Raw genomic sequence first — 14,756 nt, 5'->3', positions numbered from 1 at the left:
GTCAGATGTAGTCCTAATATCCGGAGGGAGGTCATTCCACAAGGCTGGGCCCGCCACAGAGAAGGCTCTACTCCTAGGCGCCGCCCCTCGACACTGTCTGGTGGACGGCACCTGGAGGAGTCCCTCTCTGTGCGAGCGAATTGGTCGCAGGGATGTATGGGGCAGAATACGATCCCGCAAGTAACTAGGTTAGAATTAAAACTGGGGAAGTTAATGGCTGAGACAAGTGAATTGGGTAAGATATTCCAGACTTTGACAGCTGTGTCACAAAATCAATTTTTTTTTACAATTTTTATTTTCCTTAGATACGTCTCGCTTATCATCCTCTGTGTTTACTGCCGTTCTGTTTTTTGTCCTATTTCTTCTCTAGAATCCATATCCATGATGGCAAACCTATGGCACATGTGCCACAGGTAGCACATGGAGCCCTCTCTGCAGGTATGGGAGCCATCGCCCCAGCTCAGCTCCACTGCGCATGCGTGCGCACCCCCCGCAGGCCAGTTGGTTTTCTTGTCTCTGCTGCAGGAGAGGTGTGTACATGCACGGGGGGAGGTGTCACGTGGGCATGCGTGGGGGAGGGGGAGTACATGGGGCCGCCGCCGCCCAGTGCCCCATTTTTGGTCCCAGGAGGCTTCAGAGAGGCCTGCTAGGCCCAAAATGGGCCACAGGGAGGTTGTGAGTGCAAGCGCAGAGCGGTGTGTGTGGGAGCACGGGGGGGGAGCCTTCGCATGCGCAGGGGGCAGGGTGTGGGCGGCTGTCGCATGCACATTGCTTTAGGGTGTGAGGCATGCATGCTTTTGCTGTCACGCATGCATGCTTTTGGCATGCGACAAAAAGGTTAGCCATCCCTGATCTATATCTATCCATGTGTAACGGCTCAACTCAATGTGATTTGGATTAAAATGGGAATTGCTTACCAGTCTTCTGAATTTAAATAAAAGGCACTCTTGAGTGCTTCTTTTGGTTTCCAGGCAGGACATCGAGCTGAAACTGATATTTGAGTGGGTGGGTGTGTTACCTTGCAGAAAGTCTTGGGTTTAAATGTTCGGGAAGTCACGTACCGTTGAAATGGCTCCCAACCAAAACATTTCATCCCCATGATTTGTCTAAAATGTTTCATATGTTTTACTAGGATATTTGCCCTTACCTCTGCTAGTGCTTCAACGCTATTAAGAAAAATAAATAAAAGATCTAGCGATACAGTTTCATGGTATAGCAATTAACTCTCTAAGAAGGTTCTGTCAAACATAACTTTTCCCCAGCAAGTAAAGCTATTCTACTCTGCGATTAAAAAGAAAAAGAAAAAGACGTAAATAAGTTTCAGCAATAATGCTGGAGACAGAGATAGATGGAGTATTTCTAAAGCTCCTAATCCTAAAGCAGGGGTGTCCAAACTTGGCAACTTTAAGACTTGTGGACTTCAACTCCCAGAATTCCCCAGCCAGCTATTCTGGGAGTTGAAGTCCACAAGTCTTAAAGTTGCCAAGTTTGGACACCCCTGTCCTAAAGAAATCTGTCCATGTTTCAGTGCTAGAAAATGGGTTGATTTTTCTGTACAGGTAGTCCTCGATTTACGAGCACAATTGAGCCCCAAATTTCTGTTGTTAAGTGAGACATTTGTTAAGTGAGTTTTGCCCCATTTTATGAGCTTTCTGGTCACAGTTGTTAAGCGAATCACTGCGGTGGATACATCAAATAACCCAGTTGGTAAGTGAATCTGGTTTCCCCCATGGACATTGCTTGTCAGGAGGTCGCAAAAGGGGATCCCATGACCCTGGGACACAGCAATGGTCATAAATGTGAATCAGTTGCCAAGCATCGGAATTTTGATCACATGATCAGGCAAAGCAGTGCACTGGGGCCCCTATGACAACTACTCACAGGAATAAAAATGTAAAGGGTTGCTAACATTAAACATATATTTATTTTATTGGCAATTCCAACAAAATCGGTATTGAAACATTAAAAAACAGTGTCCATTTCCATTAATGCGTGTTAATATTAATTACAAAAATGCAGTAAAATGTAATAAATATGTGGCTGCATTTACATGATACAAGGTGCATTGAAGGATTAACCCATCTGGCCCATGTGTTAAGACAGCCCTCGATGCTACAAAGGTTGTAAGTAACTCCATGTAGAGTGCTTTACAATCTGGAGGGAACTGAGGCAGTAGTGGCAATAATCAAGGGGGGCGGGGAAGTATATAGGTAATCCTCAGTTCACAACAGTTCATTTAATGACCGTTCATAGTTACAACGATACTAACAAATGTAAGTTAGGAGCATTTTTCACAGACGTTTGTAGCAGAGGTGGTATTCAGCAGGTTCTGACCAGTTCTGGCGAACCGGTAGCGGAAATTTTGAGTAGTTTGGAGAACCAGTAAATGCCACCTCTGGCTGGCCCCGCCCCATCTCTTCTCTGCCTCCCGAGTCCCAGCTGATGGGGAGGGAGTGGAGATTTTGCAGTAACTTTCCCCTGGAGTGGGGAGGAAATGGAAATTTTACAATGTCCTTCCTTTGCCATGCCCATCAAGCCACACCCATCAAGCCTTGCCACGGCCACCAAGCCACGCTCACAGAACCGGTAGTAAAAAAATTTTGAATCCCACCACTGCTTTGTAGCTTCCTCATGATCACGTGATCAAAATTCAGATGCCTGGCAACTGGCTCACATTTATGGCCGTTTGCTGTGCCCCAAGGTCACATGATCCCCTTTTGCAACCTTCAGCTGAGCAAAATCAGGGGGGCAAACCCGATTCACTTAACAACAGTGTTACTAACTTAACCAACTGCAACGATTCGTTTAACCGCTGTGGCTAGACAGGACGTCGGATGGGAAAAAACTCACTTCGCAAATGTCTCGCCAAATGACATTTATCTGAGCTCCATCATGGATGGTCGTACGTTGAGGAGTTTGTAGAAAAAGAAAAGCATGCTTTTTTCCATTTCTATCACCCCTCTTTCAAAACCTCAGTTGTTTTCCAAGACTGGCCTCCGATTAGAAAACCTTCTTGAAAGCTGGGCCTACAAATCTTCAAGCCTCTTTTATTCCGTGCTCACCCCTCGGAACCAGGGGTGAAATTCAGAAGGTTCTGACAGGTTCCGGAGAAGCAGTAGTGGAAATATTGAGTAGTTCGGAGAAACAGCAAATGCCACCTCTGGCTGGTCCCAGAATGGGGAGGGAATGGAGATTTTGCAGTATCCTTCCCCTGCCACACCCACCAAGCCACGCCCACCAAGCCACGCCCACAGAACCAGTAATAAAAAGTTTTGAATTTCACCACTGCTCGGAATTTTTACCTTCAGGATCATATCTCCCGGAAGTAGCCTTCCATCTTTGAAAACGATGCCATCCCGATAGATGTGTTGAACGATGATGTGAACCAAAGGCGTTTCGCTGCCCCCCACTACTCTAATGGCAAGCGCCTCGTGGGGGTCCCTGCGGTTGACCTTAATGCTGGTAATTTCTCCATCTGGAATGAGATGATACAACCTTGGAGAGGCTGAAAGAAAGGCAGAAAAGGGTTGGAATTTAAATGAATGTGGTTCGTTCTTTTTTTTTTAACGCAAGAACACTAAACATGACACACTTCCATAGTTGTTAAGAACTAGATTTTGAGAGATCTGGTACTTATTCAAAGGACTGAGATGCCCAATGACTTTTTGCTAAAGCCTGAAAAGTTTTTATCATGTACTTTCAACATCAACTCTTTTGTCTGATATGTACAGGTAGTCCTCGACTTACGACCACGATGGAACCTAAACTTTCTGTCAGGGTTCCAAATAGCATCCAAAATTAAATCAGAGTCTGAGGCAAAGTATTGCTCAAAGTTCCAATTTATTAAGAGAGCCATGTTGGCACATCAGGGAAAATCCGAATCTGAAAGCTTCCCAGTTTCCCCCACCCAGTTGAAACTTCAAGATCTTGCCCCCATACCCACCAGCCCATCACATGGTCCATGCTGGCAGTTCCACCCATCCAGTTCCAGTCAGGTGCAGAGGTGCAAAGACAAAGGATGACCTTGGCTTTCTAGAAAGAATTGTGTTATGGCTACATAGCATCTAACTCCGTACAATTCCCCCCTCCCATTTTCCCACAATAGAAAATATCATAGTAGAATAATAGAAAGTGTGGCAGGCCAAAGATCCAAAAGAAAAGATGGCTGCAGGCCTGACACTTTCTGTTGCTAAGCGAGAGAGTTGTTAAGTGAGTTTGCTCAGTTTAACGACCTTTCTTGCCACAGTTGTTAAGTTAATCACTGCCGTTATTAAGTTAGTAACTAAATGAGTTCTTATATTAATCTGCCCATTGACTTTGCTTTTCCGAAGGTCGCAAAAGCTGATCACATGACCCCGGGACACTGCAACTGTCATAAATATGAGTCACTTTACCGAGCTGCTGAATTTTGATCATGCGACCATGGGGATGCGGCAACAATCATAGGTATGAAAAACGGTCATAAGCCTTTTTTTTCAGTGCTTTTGTAACTTCAAACAGTCACTAAATGAATGACGGTAAGTTGATAACCACCTGTACTATGACCTAAAGAACCTTCATGTTCAAACAATGGGACACATATTCCAACAATGGTTGTTTTAATATTTATTTTTGTATTAATTTAATGTGGGAAAAAGAGAAAAAAGGAGAAAAAATAGAAACATACGAAAACCAATAGAAAAATAAACCACAATTTATTTTTATTTATTTATTTTCCAGGATTTATAGACCGCCCCCTCTCCCCGAAGGGACTCGGGGCGGTCTACAGGCGTGTCATTAAAACAAATACAAAAGATAAAGATCATGCATTACATAAAAACGAATAATTCTCCCTAGTTTTTTGCTACTCGGGGTAGGAAAAGCATTCGCAATGTATCTGGATGAAAATGCAGATCTTGCTAGGAGGTTTAAGATATTGTATATATGATTCAGTTCTTCCATGAATGATGAAGGCTTTTCATAATCCAGTTCAAAATAGCAATAGCACTTAGACTTATATACCGCTTTACAATGCTTTTTACAGCCCTCTAAGTGGTTTACAGAGTCAGCATATTGCCCCCAACAATCTGAATCCTCATTTTACTGACCTCGGAAGGACGGAAGACTGAGACAACCTTGACCTGGTGAAAATCAAGCTGTCGGCAGAATTAGCCTGCAATACTGCATTCTAACCAAGGGTGGGATTCAACAATTTTAGCAACCGGTCCTCCACCCGGTTGCTGGGTGGGTGTGGCCATGGTCTCCTGCAACACAGTGAGGGGGGAAGTTTTCATCCTCCCTCCGGTGGCTTTCAGGGTGCAAAGAATACAGCTAGAATGGGCACCCTCCACAAGTGGTCAGCAAGCAATTGTATCAAAGTATCAGCTGACCTGATAGGCAGCAATCTATCACCACGCCACCCCTGAGGGGCTAAGGGCGGAAAGGACACTACCCCAGTATGGGATGACTGGTGTTGAGGAGGGTACTCACACAACCTTGAACCATGAAATTTCACGATCTATCCAACTCAATCCAAAAATCCACAGGAGAACTAAGATGACATATCTGTCCACATTGAGGGACTGAGTTGAAGCTGGGTTTGCTCGGGAACATGGGCGTGGCTTAAAGGTCTTATCAGGCTCAGTCCAATCAATGAGCGGATGAAGTCAACCCAGTCTGGATTCTACTTCCCCCACTATGGAGAAGGGCCTGTTTCCGGATGTTTTCGGGAAGTCTGTTTTTCTCCTTCCCAGAGCGTCTGCGTGGGCTCTTCACTTACCTGGCATCCAAAACGGGCCATGTGGAGTCTCTTGGGAGGGACGGGCGGGGTGGGCGGGGCCATCCAGTCCTTGCAACTACCGGTTCAGTGAACCAGATGTAAAATGAGCATCCAGTTCACCAGAACCGGTCTGAACTGGCTGAATCCCACCTCTGATTCAAACCACTGCACCACCGCTCCACTTATTGGTACCGCAATTTCAGTGCAGCCATTCTGACATTTGGCTATGAAACCATGCTACCATGGCTGACAAAAGAGTTTCTTAATCAGTGCCAGAGTCAGCCTTAAGCCCACGATTCTATTCATAGCATCCTTATCTACCTGAATCTGGTATTCTAAATCTCATTTATTGCTTTTTAATCTTGTTGCCAAAGTTTTCCAGTGAAGCAACATCCTCCTGGCTGCTGCATATTTTCCATGGCCGCCTTAAACTCCCACTGCTTATGTGGGAATAAACTGCAAATGCCACTCTAGATAGAGAGTTTTCCTTCCCTTGATGTTTCTAATCTTACTTTAATACTGTTTTCTGCACATGTTCATGTTTTTTTTCTTCCAGGAGGGATATAAGACGGCTGGATCTGTTGACAATGGCAAGAAAATGCCAGGGTTTGTGCAGGCTGCAAACATGATTCGGGAAAAGTACTTTTGATTTACACACGCACAGAATTTCTATGCAAATGTTTATTCTATTTGTATCCCCTAATTATTATCTGAAAGATCTCGTGGTGGTTCCATATGATGGCAGGAAAAGCCTTCATAAAGATGGCTTCTTGAATTCTTTTCAAAACTTTTGCCAGCAGGAGCCATAGAAGCTAAACACATTTTCTTTTTCTAGATCAGTGTTTCTCAAACTTGGCGACTTTAAGTCCTGTGGACTTCAACTCCCAGAATTCCCCAGCCAGCTATGCTGGCTGGGGGATTCTGGGAGTTGAAGTCCACAGGACTTAAAGTCGCCAAGTTTGAGAAACACTGTTCTAGATCATAAAGTAACCTACTGATTTGCTACAAATACAGTATATGGGTACTTTCCTTCCAAGGGACGAATCAGAATGTGAACCTGTGTATTGTCTCCAGTGGTGGGATTCAATTTTTTTTACTACCGGTTCTGTGGCTTGGTGGGTGTGGCTTGGTGGGTGTGGCAAGGAAAGGATACTTCAAAATCCCCATTCCCTCCTGATCAGCTGGGACTCAGGAGGCAGAGAATAAATGGGGACGGGGCCAGCCAGAGGTGGTATTTACCGGTTCTCCGATCTCCTCAGAATTTCTGCTACCGGTTCTCCAGAACTGGTCAGAACCTGCTGAATACCACCTCTGATGTCTCTATGCGTTTGTGTGTGAAGGTCTCATTGGGCTAATGTGACCAATATGGGTTGTTTGTGTACATCCAAACAAGAGCCGTAGTGGTACAGTAGTTGGAGTGCAGTACTGCAGGGTACTTCTCCTGACCACCGGCTGCCAGCAGTTTGGCAGATCAAATCTCACCAGGCTCAAAGTTGACTCAGCCTTCCATCCTTCCGAGGTCGGTAAAATGAGGATTCAGATTGTTGGGGGCAATATGCTGACTCTGTAAACCGCTTAGAGAGGGCTGTAAAGCACTGTGAAGTGGCATATAAGTCTAAGTGCTATTGCTAAGTGCTATCTGGTCTTGATTTTCCTTCATGTTGCATCTGTGTGCATTAGTGTGCTAGCATGCACCAAGAACCATAGAACAGGCTACATGTGCTCCACTCTGGCTGTATGATCAGGAAGGACGCTGAAAGGGACTTCTACTGGCCAAAGAAATGCATTGATGTAACTTTATCTGAATTATTTTCTTCACAGACCCCAGCCTAATCTGGCTCATTTTTCAAATTTGATTTGTCTGTTAATCTCTTCTCTCCTCACCTGATTTAGTCTCCATTCCCTTTCAGCTTTTGGAAAACGACCCTGTTGTCAGACAGACAAGAGCCTTAAATCCCTTTACATAATTTTCCTTCCAAAATTCTCTTGGTTTAGAACCAAGGATTGGCGTGCAAGCGCCAAACAGAACGAGCTAGCCATTTAGACTGTCAGGACTGCACTGTGTCTAGCATGTGTAAATTTCCCTGACATTGTATGTTGTACGCTGAATAGAAATAAATAGGTGTGATGACTCTCCTGGTACCTCTCCAGATGTCAATTTGGAGGAGGGTGAACTCGTTCAAGGTACATCCGGAGCGGAACTGGCAGTGGTGGGATTCAGCCGGTTCGCACCTATTCGGGAAAACCGGTTGTTAATCTTTTAAGCAGTTCGGAGAACTGGTTGTTGGAAGAAATCTCCTTTTGTTTTTTTCCACTTTACAGGGCTAATCCTGTAAGGAAGGCAGGAAGGAAACACTCTGGTGTTGTTTTCAGCCTAATCTTTATTGCCCTGCTTACAGAAACTGCCTCTCCTGCTAACCCTCATTACATTGTAACAGCTAAGGCGAAGCGCCCATCGACGTTGAGTTGGCCCTGACCACATGGTCACATGACCATCAAGCCCCACCTACCCAGCTGGTCATTAGGGCAGAGAACCGGTTGTTAAATTATTTGAATCCCACCACTGGGAATTGGTCAATGGCTCTAAGCAGCCAGCTGAGAGGGATTTGGCTGAAGCACAGCTGCAGCAGGACAGCCCTGAGACTTCAGGTGGGGAAAGCACACAGCTGTACCTGGTCAGGGATGAGAAGGAGGAACTGCCTTCTGCACCTAATCCAAGATCACGCAAGGCAGAGACAAGGCAGGAGCAATGAAGGTCAGCCAGATTACTTGCAAGGAGGCAGCCTTGTCCCTCCTGATGGGCTGCACCAGAAGCTGGCTATTTAGAACAGCAGGCAGATGGAGGCGATGCTGGGAACAACACATTCATTTCCTAACTGTGTGTTTCCTGGTCGTTGTGATTCCTGCCTTGCCTTGGATTTGACACCATGACTTGACTTTGGATTGTGCCTTGTGGACTCTGGCCTTTTCTTGCCTTGTGAGTCCTCTTGTGTTGTGGATTTAATTTTTCCTGGTGGATTTGTCTTGTTTGCAAAGCCCAGAGGTGTTTTTCCAGGAGGCAACTGGACTTTCTTGCTTTTTCTTTTGATGATGTTTCACTTCTCATCCCAAAAGCTTCTTCAGCTCTGATTGGATGGTAGGGAAGGGAAGGATGCTGGTCATTTGCATTCTTTTAGAGAGTTGTTGAGGGCAGATGGAGCTTTATCTGTGTCCTCAGGGTCACCAGCTGTCTGCAAGGAATATAAATCCTTCCATTCTCCATCATCCAGTCAGAACTGAAGAAGCTTCTTGATGAGAAGTGAAATATCTTCAAAGAAAAAACAAGAAACTCCAGTTGCCTCCTGAAAAACCACATTTGGGACCACCATAACCTGGATGAATGAGAATGTCCATATACCAGTTTGGGAAACTTTCAAGTGTCTTGTGGACTCATTGGCCATTGCTCTCTGGAGTAGCCTTGGTCTGATTTTGGCTGGACTTAATTGGGACAGCTCTGGATTTTTTGCGAAGGGAATTACTGGGGAATATTAATAAATCACCCGCTAAAACACAGCTAGTTATGGATGCGAGTGAGTGGGACACCACAATAGAATCAACATATGGCTCAGGGGCGGGTTCTGGCCGGTTTTACTGCCAGTTTGCTTATGCGTGCGCTCTGCATACCCTTTGCATGCATGCATGCATTGCAGTTCAATTAAAATTGTTCTGTGCATGCGCAGAATTGAAAAACAAGATGGCGGCGGTGATGGCGGAAACCGGGGAACCGGTTTGGGGGTGTGACAGGCCTGGGTTGCTGCAGTTTCCAGCGACCCAGGCTGCCATACCACTATCGGTTCGGCCGAAACCGGTCTGAACCGGTAAGCAGCCACCTCTGATATGCTTCCATCAATAGACTAATCTTTCCTAATTAATCAGGAATACGTGGAATTTCATATGACATTGGAGGAGAGAATAAATCCAGGCTGAAGATCGATAAGGAACAGGGAGGACTGTATTTTTGTGAAACAGATGTAATCATGTTTACTCAACAAGAAATCAGTAAGGGCCAAGTAGATACCTTCGGAGTTTTCATCTTGAAAAAGGTACGCAGAGTTGGACCTTGTTAGTTCTTGTGTGAGAGAACAGGATTAACTGAACCTAAAGTTTAGGTAATGTCTAGAATGAGAAGCTGAAGATGACTTCTGAGAAGGTGACAGTGGAGCTGCAGCCAAAATCTAAATGGATATGTCCATGAAGTTATCAGAAATTACACTCACTTCAAATTGACTTCTCTTAAACCCAGCAATAGTCTGGGTTGCAATCAGAGACAGTGGGTTAAAAGAGTGCTAGTAACATTTGCTTTGTACTACTTCTAACTTTGTACTACTATTGTGTAAAGAGCAACTGTTGGCAACAAAGATTATCTTGCTATGTGTAATGGATACAAAAATGACTCAAAAGTGTTAAGTCTACTTTGCTCATTTCCAACTGCACTTGATATGAATAGATAGCTTCCAATTTATTTAAAATAATTGAACAGGTAAAGGTTCCCCTTGCACATATGTGCTAGTCGTTCCCGACTCTAGGGGGTGGTGCTCATCTCCGTTTCAAAGCCGAAGAGACAGCGCTCTCTGAAGACGTCTCCGTGGTCATGTGGTCGGTATGACTAAACGCCAAAGGCGCACAGAACGCTCTTACCTTCCCATCAAAGGTGGTTCCTATTTTTCTACCTGCATTTTTTATGTGCTTTCAAACTACTAGATTGGCAGAAGCTGGGACAAATAATGGGAGCTCACTCCATAACGTGGCACTAGGGATTCAAACCACCAAACTGACAACCTTTCTGATCAACAAGCTCAGCCTCTTAGCCACTGCGTCCCTTAATTGAACAGGGCTACCTTTATAAATAAACAATAGTTCTTAGTGTAGCTGGTTTGATATGGGGACTTCTTAGGTTGTACATCGCTTAGAGATCTTGAACCATTTTGTTCCTTGATGATTTCGCCTTTCTACAATAAACCTCAATAAAAAGGATGAATCTGGACTTTTTCCGCTTTGCATACATGTGTAGTGTCTGATGATGTACATCTACACATAAATTGGAGCTAGGCTGATAGCTACCAAAAGGAAAGTTAAAATAACACTGGCAGTTAAACTGCAGCTGACCTCAGTGAAAACATGAAGTGGGAAGTATAATTTTAGAAACAGCCTATTCCTGAATCTTGACAAGATTAAATGAATACGAATCATCATGGATGCAGATGACTCCAGAAAGTAGAGGATAACAGCTGACGGCCAAAGCAGATTGGGTATTATTCTCTTTAAAGTCTAGCTCAACGGGGGTCCTCTCTGTAAAACCGTAGAGTGTGCAAACAGTAGAGCTATAATGGGGCCCAGTTTTGATCTGCCATTGAGTCTCCAAAGCAGATGGGCCACATGTGTCCTTCGTTTGAGGAGCTGAGCATTCAAAATGTGTGGATGGGAACAAAGCTTTGGTTTTCCCTGAATCACTTGGGTGTCCAACTTGTTTGCTCAATTTCTTAGCACATGTGCAAGTTGTCCATGAATTCAGCATCAAGTTCTCTCCATAGACTTTGGGTAGTAAACCAAGACCACATATCCTGCTTTGCAGGCATGCAATTAAAGATTGAATTAGAAGTGGGTTGCTGCTGGTTTGGCTGAAGTATGGTGGCTCTTTTGGCCCGCCCGCCCGTGGTCTATACCTGATTTTATGGCAAAAGGCAAATTGTGCACGCACGCACAACGTGTGGTGCCTGTGCGAGCCCCAACAATCAGCTGGTTGTTGCAGGAGTGGTGGATTTCGCACACACCCAAACAGAACGCGCATGCACGCAATCAGCAAACCAGTAGTAACGGTAAGTGCAACCCACCACTGGATTGAATGTGTGCATAAATTCACTAAATGCTCAATGCATGGAGGAAAATTATTCCTGAAATTTTTCAGTGAATTGTTTTGCCTTTTCCTGTAAAATTCTCATTAACTACAATATTGCTTTAAAGAAGTTAAGCAAGGCACATAGCATTTCATTTTCAAGGAGGGTAAGGTGGAAAACCCTAGTTGATTTTTGATGTTCAAAAAGATGGAACATAGAATAATAAGGTTGGAAGGGACCTTGGAGGTCCTCTAGCCCAACCCCCGCTGCCCAGGGTAGGAGATCCTATACCATTACAGACTTTCTTTGGGCTTGATGGGATGGATACACACAATCATAGAAAGAATAACAGAACAGAATGACCAAGTTAGAAGGAACCCAGAGGTCCTCCAGTCCAACCCCACCCAAGCAGGAGACCATATACCACTTCAGACAAATGGTTGCCCAGTCCCTTCTTAAAAGCTTCCAATGATGCAGCACCAATAACTTTCAGAGGAAAGTTGTTCCACTGATTAATTGTACTCACTGTCAGGAAATTTCTTCTTAGGTTAGATCTCCCTAAACTGTAGGTTGGATCTAATGACCTTCCACCCATTGCTTCTTGTCCTGCCCTCAGGTGCTTTGGAGAATAAGTTGACTCTTTCTTCTCTGTGATCGCCCCTCAAGTACTGGAAGATTGCTATCATATCACCCCTAGCCTTCCTTTTTGTTAGACTAGACATTCTTCGTTCCCTCAATCATTCATTGTACGATTTAGCCTCCAGGCCCCTACTAATCTTTGTTGCTCTTCTCTACACTCTTTCCAGGGTCTCAGCATTATTTTTTTTTATTGTGCTGACCAGAACTGAATGCAGCGTTCCAGGTGTAGTCTCACCAATACAGTATGAGCCATGGTGGCGCAGTGGTTAGAATGCGGTACTGCAGGCTACATCTGCTGACTGCCCGCTGACTGCAATTTGGCAGTTTGAATCTCTCCAGGCTCATGATTAACTCAGCTTTCCATCCTTCCAAGGTCAGTAAAATGAGGACCCAGATTGTTGGGGGCAATAGGCTGACTCTGTAAACTGCTTAGAGAGGGCTATAAAGCATTATGAACTGCTATATAAGTCTAAGTGCCATTGCTATAATGCGGCACTATTACTTCATGTGATACTATCCTTCTGTTGATGTAGCCTAGCTAGATGTTCTAGGTTTCTAAGCTAGAATAGGAAGTAAAACAAACAAATAGTGGAAGGGAAGAGCAACAACTTCTGTACTGCTATGCAGAAAATTATCCATGTGGATCCAATATGTATTCAGCCATTAAGCTTGATTCATGGCAGACTTTATTATTTTGTTTTATTTTTAAACCCTACAGTATAATCTAAATATAAGTTGGGGGGGAAATGATTACCTGCCTCTGAAGCAATCAGATTTTCAACGTTTTCTGGTTCCTGTTCAGCATGGTTAGCCACAGCACTGCCACTTTTTGTCCTTCGGAGGACATTGAGAGCTCTGTTTATCTTTTTAAAAGACCTTCTTCGTACAGTAGAACGCTCAAACTGTAAAGCTGTGGCTGAAGAGGAAGAAGAGAGAATATTTAGACTTGGGCTGAACATCAGAAAATTTTACTTATTGCTAAAATGAAGATAACCTAGAAGTAAGGAAACCTTCAACCACATTCCATCATTGCACAAGACCCTTAGCATAAGTTAACCAGTGGAAAGTCAGTGTAACATAGTAGCTTGGTATTGGAAATTCTGGTTATATAAAGCACCACACAGTGCAAACAAAGAGTACAGTCACCATGTACTTTACTGCTCAACTATTCTACTGTAACAGGAATCAGGAAATTCTACTTAGAACAAAAGAGCATAGAGTATATATACCATAAACCTGAAGATTTAAATACTGACATCTACTGGCTAAATATTACTGTAGGTCAGCGATGGAGAACCTATTTTGGCTCGCGTGCCACAAGTGGGGGGAGCGCAGGGGGGTCGTGTCCGTGCGTGCTACACCCATAATGCAACGCGCGACCCCTCCCGTGCGCATGCGTGCACAACGCGCGACCCTCCCATTTTTACATGCTTTTTTTGCCCTCCCCAGGCTTCAGAGGCTTTATAGGAGCCTGGGGAGGGCGAAAAGAGCCTCCCCCGCCCCCCCCGGAGGCCCTCTGGAGGCTTCAGGGACCGTCCGGAGGCTTCCCGGAAGCCTTCAGAACGCTTAAAACCACCCTCCGAGCAAACCGGAAGTGACTTCAAATGGCTGACAAATGGCTCCGCGTGCCACCTGTGGCACGCGTGCCATAGGTTCGCCATCACTGCTGTAGGTGTTGCATAAAAATACATTCCAACAATGAATTCCAACACTTGGGAATTAGATCTGGACAAAAAATAAATTGAAGTCCACACTTGTTCACATTTGTTCATTGGGTATTGCCAAGCCATATCTGTGCTTTAGGTTACCATATCTCTCTCTCATAGTCATAAAAATGAAGGAGAATGCTATATAAAATGGTGTGCAGGAAATTGAATGAACGAATAAATAAGTAAATAATAGTGGTTCTATGCAGTTCGAGTGAACCGATAGCGGTGGCGGTGGGAGGCTCTGCCGTGTCATCTCATCCCATTTTTGATGTTCTGCGCATGCGTGGAAGGTCCTGCGTCTGCACAGAGGTGGTGCATATGAGCGAAACAAGCATGCTTGTATGCTCACATTTGCGAACCGGTACCAAAGGTAAGTTGATTTCACTTCTGGTAAATAAGTAAGTAAGTAAATAAATAAATTCCACAGTAATTTTCAGAAGTAATGTCTTGCAATAACATAGCAGAATGTTATTTTGACCATCATCAATCATAAAATGATGGGAATATATGCTGTAGTCAAAGTTACCAAATGTGTATTTAAAATATATTAAATTTAAAAAGGTCCTTTGAAAGAAAGCTATGATACTTCCTCCAAGCGCAGTAGAATAGCCCCTTACGCTTCACAACAATTCCGGGAATTTCAACACCATTCTTTCAATAATATACATGAGTAACATGGATATTCAAGAATTCTGCTTATTTCGCCTTTCAAAGTGAACTCAGAAGATTTGCAGCTCAAGAAAGTAAGAACGCAGATCTGGTTTGTGTTTTGTGCTT

The 14,756-nt window shown here is 44.2% G+C and overlaps 1 protein-coding gene across 7 annotated transcripts in view; it reads right to left on the bottom strand.

Moving 5' to 3' along the window:
* The window catches only part of LNX1 (ligand of numb-protein X 1), a 181,817-nt gene that overhangs the window by 35,391 nt on the left and 131,670 nt on the right, over positions 1–14,756 (bottom strand). For all 7 annotated transcript variants that reach the window (XM_081959294.1, XM_081959293.1, XM_081959297.1 and 4 more), the window contains exons 4-5: positions 13,025–13,186; positions 3,303–3,505 (exon numbers count right to left, since the gene is read on the bottom strand). In XM_081959294.1, the coding sequence (XP_081815420.1) occupies positions 3,303–3,505; positions 13,025–13,186 (365 nt within the window). The remainder of the gene's footprint in view (positions 1–3,302; positions 3,506–13,024; positions 13,187–14,756) is intronic.

Source organism: Natrix helvetica, assembly GCF_964273705.1.
Source record: "Natrix helvetica genome assembly, chromosome: 7".
Classification (NCBI taxonomy): Eukaryota; Metazoa; Chordata; class Lepidosauria; order Squamata; family Natricidae; genus Natrix; species Natrix helvetica.
The sequence above is the reverse complement of the archived record's forward strand: the minus strand, read 5'-3'. Positions and strand labels throughout refer to the sequence as shown.